General features: G+C 38.7%; 1 protein-coding gene across 1 annotated transcript; it reads right to left on the reverse strand.

Moving 5' to 3' along the window:
• Positions 1–5,655: 5,655 nt before the first annotated feature.
• On the reverse strand, positions 5,656–7,892 carry LOC141649240 (protein FAR-RED IMPAIRED RESPONSE 1-like). Its single transcript, XM_074457935.1, has 4 exons — positions 7,370–7,892; positions 7,068–7,247; positions 6,187–6,684; positions 5,656–5,663 (listed from the first exon to the last, which is right to left on the reverse strand). The coding sequence occupies exons 1-4, from the start codon at positions 7,890–7,892 to the stop codon at positions 5,656–5,658; spliced, it is 1,209 nt and encodes a 402-aa protein (XP_074314036.1).
• Positions 7,893–9,096: the final 1,204 nt, after the last annotated feature.

Raw genomic sequence — 9,096 nt, forward strand, 5'->3', positions numbered from 1 at the left:
AGATGACGAGGATGGTGATGATGTTGAGGATGAGAAGGCTGGTGATGATATGGAGGATGATGGATACGATAATGAGAAAGAGGTGACTGTAGATGTTGGTACAGACCCCGAAGGCACGGTAGCCGCCTCAATTGTTCGGGATGAACTAGCCAGTGAGAAAGCACGAGAGGTGTCTACACAACAGATAATGGAGGCGGTGCAATTTTACAACACGGCTGAATTTAAGGACGATGCTAACAGAGAGGATGACAGCAAGGTCACCAACGTGGACGTTGGTAGTACTCGTGATATTTTCGTTATTTACAAAAGGAGGAAGGTAGTTGGGAAGGAGGTGGCTGTTGACGAACCACCTAAATTTGACCGGAAAGTTCTTGAAGAGTATTATTCAAAAGAAGAGGTTGATGAGGTTGAGAAGAAGTTCTATGCGAATGCTGCTGCTGCAAAGGAACAAGAGCAGACTATGGACATGGGGGTGCCTGTTGCCGGGGAACCTCAGATAGCTGATAAGAAAAATGAGGAGGATGGGCCCACCGACGCTGATCCAACTGTCACTCAATTCCTATTTTCGACTGCGGAGATTATTGAAGCAGAGCGCCGAGCTGAAATGCCGGCCAGAGAAGACCAAGGAATTGGAGAGGTACCAGAATTGTCGAAAGTGGCCCCTGACGATACGGGAACGGTTGTGCATGTGAGTGAAGTTGTGAATGCCGAGACGGACAAGGATGATGACAAGATTGGGAAGGGTAATGCTGAGCTTGGTCTCCAATCTGCAAGTACAACAGTGGTTACTGCAACATTAGACGATGCTGTACAAGTGGATACTAAATCTTTGGAATTTAGTGGGCCTAATGCTTGGGAGTCTGAGAAGGCGGATAATGCTTTGGTGGAAGTTCAGAACAAAGAAGTTGCCCCCTGCCACTCAGTTCCTTTTCTCGACTAATGAGATATGTGATGCAGAGCGCACAGCCGAACAGGCTTCAGAAGAAACTCAACATTATGAAGAGGGGGCCGGAAACGGCGGATGCGCAACGACTGATGAGCGGCCGTTAAAGGGTAACGAGCAGCCGGAATATGTATTTGCGTTGCAGGAAAAGGAATTTATGGACGTAGAATGGACAAATCTTTGTCTATTCTACTGCGGACGTAAACGCGTTTGTTCAGGGGGAGGACCCAATATCGTGCATCTTTGAAAATCAGTCGGGGTGGAATAATGATGAGCCAAATTTGGAAGCAAGTCCTCAGACAGTGGTAGAGAAGGTGGTGGATGGGGCTGCACTGAAGGATCACGGAGGTAATCCATTGACCTTCAGAGTTTAGAAGTGTCATGGATGAAGTTATATTTCTTTGCACTAAAAGTACTACTTTGACAGTTAAAATTACACTTTTTATAGTTAAAGTGACACTTTATTGAAATAACACTTTATATTGTTAGAATTACACTTTTGTCTGCTGCAATTAGACAATTTTTAGTTAAAATAACACTTTATTTTGTTAGAATTACACTTTTGTCTGCTGCAATAATTAGACAATTTTTAGTTAAAATAACACTTTATTTTGTTAGAATTACATATTTTTCTGCTAAAATTACACTTTTTTTAGTTACAATAACACTTTTTTTTGTTAGAATTACACTTTTGTCTGCTAGAATTACACTATTTTTAGTTAAAATTACACTTTTTTTTTGATAAAATAACACTTTATTTTATTAGAATTATAATTTTGTCTACTAAATTTTATTTTGTTCTCTGCCACAGTTACACTTACTTTCTGATGATGAAATTACACTTTTTTTATTACAGATGCGGTAGTGGAGGATGATGCCGTGAAGTCTTTGGAAGGGACTATCGACCATAGAGAGGTAACAGCTGATGTAGTACCAGAGGCAGAGAACGCTGACATTCCTATCCCGCACCGTACGTCCCTCACGGTGATCTGAGCTACCATCCTTTTTTACTTCACTCGAGCGAGCCCTTACCGTGCATGGATCACGTCATTGAGAACCTTGGGTGTTCTATTGATTGTGGGGCACCTGCTCCTGAATTGTGCTTTGCGACGAGAAACCTAGCATTCAGTCAGGAGCTCCTAGTGCCAATGTTTAGTGACAGGAAATACTTGATTGACTATGCGTTCAATCAGTCAGACGCGTTTTCCGAGTTGTAAGTGTATTATTTTTTACAAGAGGCCCTTAACATTCCTAATTATATATATATTTGTTGACTAAGTAAATTTTTTTGTTGTAGTGAACGATTGGTCCAATTTAGCGAGTTTTATTTCATTACCCGGGAAGATATTGCAACTTTGAACCCTGGGCAGCAAATCATGACAAGTGTTATTGATGGTTGGTGCTTGCTACTCAACCACATCATGAAACCTTCGGACATATCCCGTTGTTTCTTTGGCCTAAGTCACACTGTAAGTTAAAATGTTACTTTTGTGTGTTAAAATTACACATTTTTCCGTTAGAATTATACTTTTTAAAGTTAAAATGTTACTTTTGTATGTTAAAATTGCACATTTGTCCGTTAAAATGATACTTTTGGCCGTTAGAATTACACTTTTTATTGTTTAAATTATACTTTTAACATTACCCTTCTGTGTTAACAGTACACTGTTGCGTGTTACAATTACACTTTTTTTGGTTAAAGTTTCACTTTATTTTTATAAAATAGCTCTTTTAATTATCTGATCACGCATTTAACACTTTTCAAATTAAAGGACCCCGCAAGGTATATTTGGAAGGCTCAAAAGCTTGGGAAAGTATTAAACAAAGACGAAGACATTTTTCCTGGGCTGAAACCTGTGGTGCACCATTCCAGCTTGACACGGACATGGTAGGTAACAAAACATTTAATCTAAATCATGATTTTTAAGGATTCCTTTTACTGATCTTAGCGACACACGATGCAGATCTTTCTGCCCGTGTTATCTGGTGACGGTGATCACTACAGCTGCGTGTGCATCAACTTTCTCACCGAGCAGATTGACTACCTCGACAACCGCAAATACGATGACCCATTAGAAACGCTCCCTTACGGAGGGATAGCACGTATTTCGGTAAGTGTCCGATATCCAAAAGTCAACCAATTTATATGGGTCGTACTACGTTAACACACTGACGCGTATTCATTTTCAAGCAAATATAATGGGGAAGTATTTGGTGTCTAAAGGGCTGTCTAAGGGGGCAAAGGTCAGCGGGTTTAAGATCATGAACATTGAGTTTGGTTGGCAAGGTCAAGGGTATTCGGGAAACGACTGTGGTGTTTTCACGATGCTACATATGATGTTTTACCGCGGAAGCCCTTTTCAATGTGACCTCGGGAAAGAGGATGCTATGAGTTTGTACCGTGCTGAGATTGCTGCAACACTCGTCCTCTGTGACATTAACAGTATCAGAGGTGACATCTTGACGCGGGTTGGTTATTTCAAAGCAACTGCTGGACATCCGTTGACAAGAAAGTTGAATGCTGTTAAGAGGAAAACAGATGGTGACATAGGGCCGCAGTCCACAAAACGTGCTCGCGAATCGAATCAAGAGCCCGTTATGGAGGCGACACCTGTTACCATGCGCATTCCGTCTGGTAAAGCCCTATCCTCTGTTAAGAGCCATCCTCGTGGAAAGGGGGACGGGTTGGGTTGCTCTCTCGACTGTGGTAGAGGTGGTCTCAACACAAATGTGGTGTCGAAGATGCTCCGGAGCAACCAAGCGTTAATCAAGGATATTAAACAGAGGAGGAAGCATGTTGCCGACTATTGCTTGTTAGATGACCACAATTATGATGAACGGTCGGTTAATCTGAATTAATAATGGCTCATACTCACATTATTTTTCACATTTAGTCTATTTTAATTAACGACTTCTTTAATATTACGGAGTGCAAAGTGAGCAAGTACCGGTCTGGTACACCCGTCACGCAACGCTTTAGAGAGCTGACATTATGTCCTTGGTGCCTGAAAACCTTATGTCGTTGAATGTCATCGAGTGCTGGTCGATTTTGATGAACCACTTGGAGAAGGAGGAATATGGCGAACAAATGAGGATGTCATTCTTTGGTATACGTCACATGGTACTTCAACTAACCATTGCATAATATTTATACCCACTTCTATTACACCTTTGTTAGTTAAAATGACACTTTTCTAAATTACAGTTATATTATGTGAATGTTTCACTTTAGTTCTTTTAATCAACAAAAGTGTCATTCTAACCGTCTGAAGTGTAATTTTAAGGGACAATAGTGTAATTTTAGGTGACAAAGTAACCACATTAATCATGTTCACTATTGCCTTTAAAAGGATATATTGTTGGGATTGCTTGGGACGTTTGAACAACCAGGCACACAATCAGACAGCAACTATGACAACCTGTACCAGCTCTGGGACACCTTCATCGTCGACAGTGAGCGAACCGTCAACTTGAAAACAGACTTGTTATTTGTCCCGTTCTGCATTGACGACCATTTCGCATGCGTATGTATCAATCACAAATCAAATTCAGTCGACTTGCTGGACGGGCAAAGGCATTCTGATTTGTAAAAGTCGCAGTTTGGAAAAGCAGCGCGTTTAATTGTAAGTTATCGTCCATCCCTTTCTTCCAAATGCTATCTATTTTTTTTCAATCAGTTTTTGAAGGTAATTTTGAACATATGCAGGCTAGCGCAGTGAGTGATTATTTAGAATCACGGGATAAGGAAAAGAAGAACACTAGAGCACGGGAAATTCCTAATTATGCGTTACGCCAGATACCTTTCAGCGGGATGTCACCTACTCTCAACCAACCAGAGTCAGGTCTGTTCACCATGATGGCTATGCTCTTATACGAGGGTCTTCCTTTTCAGCATGAAGACCTCGAGAAGAAGAAATCAAGGCGCTATTTGGTGATCCAGCTTGTAGCTACCCTCGTTCTAGCAGACATGAACGTTTTGCGCGAAGGTGTGCTCGAGAAGGTCAAAGCTTTTGTTAGCACGAAGGACAAACTGTGGAAGGTATTACAACCGAAGCGTAGACTGCCCCGTGCGAATGTGAAAAAATAACAACCTTAATCTAGTAGTTAAGTTTTTGTGGCAATATTGCCTTGTCTATCTAAACACTTATTTCATACTTTGTATTATTTTCAGATGTTAGCAACCTTAATCTAGACAGTTAGTTTTTGTGTAAACAATCTTCCAACATTTTATAAGACAAGGTGTTTTATGTTAATCCATATGACATGCCGGCAAATAATGCCTTTCCTCTCAAGCATTCTGCAGCTACAAGTGGCTTTCAATGTATATAGTTCCAACAATATAGAGTAATATGTTAGTTAAATCAGTCAGAAGAAAGTGTGACTGTAATACACAAAAGTGTAATTCTAACCGGCAGAAGTGTAATTCTAACCGAAAATAGCAGTGACAGATAGACCTTACATTACACAAAATATAAATGTAATTTTAAAAGGCAAAAGTGTCAATTTAGGTGTTTTATTTATGAAAATATAGTTATGTTGTTAATGGATGGTGCAATAATATTTATCTTGTTTTACCTAACTATGTTATAAGGCTTTACTATAGATGAAGTGTAACTGAAATTGCATACTCTGTAATTATAATGAGTTTAAGTGTAATTCTGATCATAACAATCCTACCCTAAGCAGATATGAGGCCATTACAATTTTATTTCCTAGATATCTGTAATTGTAAGAACATAAATTGTCATAATAGTCAAGAGTGAAAAATTCAACGTTCTGGTGTTGCACATTATAACTGTTTCGTCCAATTAAAAATACTTCAACAAAATACATTGTAATACCAACGGCGACCAATTGCCTTCCTAACAGTTTGATGTCTAAACACAATACGAAACATCATGTTGTACCTCGTATTTTGTGTAGACATCCCCAAAAAAATGTACTACTTATTAGGAATAATATTGATTATTCTAAGATGCCTTCTTCTTCGTCTTCTTCTTCTTCTTCTTCTCCTTCTTCTTCTTCTTCTTCTTCTTCTTCTTCTTTTTCTTCTTCTTCTTCTTCTTCTTCTTCTTCTTCTTCTTCTTCTTCTTCTTCTTCTTCTTCTTCTTCTTCTTCTTCTTCTTCTTCTTCTTCTTCCGACGAGGGTTCTGACGATTGCGACAACGGTGGGTGCTCTGCGAAAGGATTAGGGCAGTTCCTTTTATCATGGTTAGCTAATCGCTTGCAATTTTTACACATACGTTTTGGCTTCCTTGCCAAAGCAACTGCTTTTTCCATCATCGGCAACATTCTCTTTCCGCTTCCCTTGTTCTTGGATTTCTTGGGCGGCAAAATTGTTATCTCCTGACTAGGAGAACAACCAAGAATTTTCTCCAACTGTTGTTGTTTATTCAATGGTGATCCTAATGGTGAAAGTTTCTCCTTAAACTGTCTAATTAGACTAGAAAAGTTGTCGACATCATTCTTCAATTTGCCCATGAGCATACCAACTGTCTGATGAATCTCTGACCACATTACTGACATCGCAATCTGTTTTCCATCTATTATATCAACGTCCTCAGTTGCTTCACCATTACAATCGAACATTTTAGACAACCTTGCATCTTTACACCATCTTTTAACAACACATTGTTCTGGAATGATCTTCACTCCGTTTGATGAGTAAATCCATATGACATGCCGGCAAAGAATGCCTTTCCTCTCAAGCATTCTGCAGCTACAAGTGGCTTTCAATGTATCTAGTTCAACAATATAGAGTAATATGTTAGTTAAATCAGTCAGAAGAAAGTGTGACTGTAATACACAAAAGTGTAATTTTAATCAACAAAAGTGTGATTTTCACGGATAAAAGTATAATTTTAACAACCCAAAGTATAATTTTAACAACCTAATTTGTAATTTTAACAACCCAAAGTGTAATTTTAATCAACAAAAGTGTAATTTTAACGGATAAAAGTATAATTTTAACAACCCAAAGTATAATTTTAACAACCAACCCAAAGTATAATTTTAACAACCCTAAGTGTAATTTTAATCAACAAAAGTATAATTTTAACGGATAAAAGTATAATTTTAACGGATAAAAGTATAATTTTAACAAACAAATGCTACAGAATGATACATGGGCAGTATGTGACCTCATAATTTCTGTCCCTGTTTGCATCTCTTACATTGGTCACCTCTAAAGAGCCACACTCAGTAAATCCTCTGCTTTTACAATTACCGATTGAGCACTTGGCCTCTTCTTGAAATTCCTCGAATACTTTATGACTGTACACTTGCGCCCCGTGCACTTCGATAGCTAGATGCGTTGATATTACAGGGAAAGTGTGTCATTACGATTGTCAACTGTTTGTGTGTGTCTTTTCTTTGGTCCATCGCTGTCAAAACGCATCGAAAACTCAACTAATGTTCCTGACTTACTCTCAAATCTCTTAAAAAAACTATTTTCGCTCTCTGATCTTTGGGTTGTCCTCATAACACCCCCCATATCTAGGTCCCTACAATGAGCCATAACCCACTGCTTCCTTTTAGCGTACATTTCTTGGAACCAGGCAATGTTATTAACATTGTGTTCCCTGCCAATTTCTTCCCATTTTGTATCGAACTCTGCCGCTTCAATATCTTCATCCCATATTATGGCATTCAATTTCTTTAGAAAGACTGAATAATCGTCTCTCGTTATTCCATACTTGCTTGGCACCTTGTTCATGATATGCCACATACAATATCGGTGGCGCGCTGTCTTGAACACCAATGGCACCGCTTTAAGAATACCAGGATCCTGATCGGTGATAACATACTTAGGCTCCTTTCCACCCATCGCAGCCAGAAAACGGGTGAAAACCCATTTAAACGAGTCTGCATCTTCATGAGCAACAAGCGCTCCACAGAAAGTGACTGATCGTTTATGGTTATCAACCCCGGTGAAAGGTGTGAAGGACATGTCATACTTATTGGTGGAATACGTCGGATCGAACGACCTTTGCATCCCCAAAACCGAGTAGTTCCTTCTAGCGATTCCGTCGGCCCATATAGCTTTACTAAGGCTACCGTCAGAATCAACATCATAGTCAAAGAAGAACCTGTTCTATTAATGACCAATTCCTTAAAGTGGTCCACGAACATCTGACCGTCCCGTTCATGAATGTAGCATTTCACATCTCTGTGAAAGTTCTTAAAATCATTCAAACTAGCTCCGATGTTTTCAAACCCATTAACATGTTCCTTCAAAATTTTGTAAGTCTTCGTTGCTCCTATCTTCAGCTGTTGATTATTGACAATCTTTTAGATGTATGTATTTTAATCAACAAAAACGTAATTAAAACAGATACAAAAGTATAAGTTCAAAAAAGAAAAGTGTTGTTTTAACAAGAAAAAATGTAATTGTAGTAGCAAAAAGTGTAATTTTAGTAGACAAAAGTGTAATTCTAACAAAATAAAGTGAAATTATAACATAAACAAGTGTAATTTTAATCAAGAAAAGTGTAATTTTAATCAACTCACCCTTGAATTATAAAGGATTAACATTTTGTGATAGTCTGTTATGTTGCATGCCAACTTTTGAAACTCTCTATCTCTGGCTGATACGAGTTCATGGTTGTGGCCACTGTGGAATCTGTCAATTCTTAATTCCCCATTCATCATGAATAGCCTAATCCTCGCTTTGCGCCCAACGCGCCGACTTTGTGTCTCCTACCCGAGTCCGGCGGCCACTACACTCCAATTGTCCCTTATGTTTGAACCCCTCCCGGTTGCAAACCAACAGTTTAGATTTGATTTCCCCTCCACGCCATCTCTTAGTCGTGTACTTACGCACATCAAAACCACAAGCAACAACATAAATTCTATAAAATGTCACTGCTTCCTCTATTTTAAATTCGACCAACATAGGGGTGAACTTAGCTTCAACGTCTTTGCAAAATTCTTCCTCGTTCGGCTTTCGTTTTCCATTGTGCTCAATATTATCTGACAATAGTGTCATTCTTATCAATTGTTTTCATAACAGCTTAAAGTAACCCATATATTTGTTAAAATTATATCTTCCTTAAAATTACACTTTTTGTTGTTATCATTACACTTTTGTCTGTTACAATTATACTTGTTACTATTAGAATTACACTTTTACTGGTCAAAATTACACGTTTCTC

This window comes from Silene latifolia, chromosome 3 (genome assembly GCF_048544455.1).
Source record: "Silene latifolia isolate original U9 population chromosome 3, ASM4854445v1, whole genome shotgun sequence".
NCBI classification, from domain to species: Eukaryota; Viridiplantae; Streptophyta; class Magnoliopsida; order Caryophyllales; family Caryophyllaceae; genus Silene; species Silene latifolia.

Bases quoted from the DNA above. Each gene is read 5' to 3' on its own strand.
- LOC141649240 (XM_074457935.1), bottom strand. From the start codon at position 7,892: ATGTCCTTCACACCTTTCACCGGGGTTGATAACCATAAACGATCAGTC. The intron at 7,248-7,369 runs GTAAGTCAGGAA...CAACGCATCTAG, and splicing joins TTTTTTTAAGAGATTTGAGA to CTATCGAAGTGCACGGGGCG. The intron at 6,685-7,067 runs GTATCATTCTGT...TTGTTGAACTAG, and splicing joins TGAGGTCACATACTGCCCAT to ATACATTGAAAGCCACTTGT.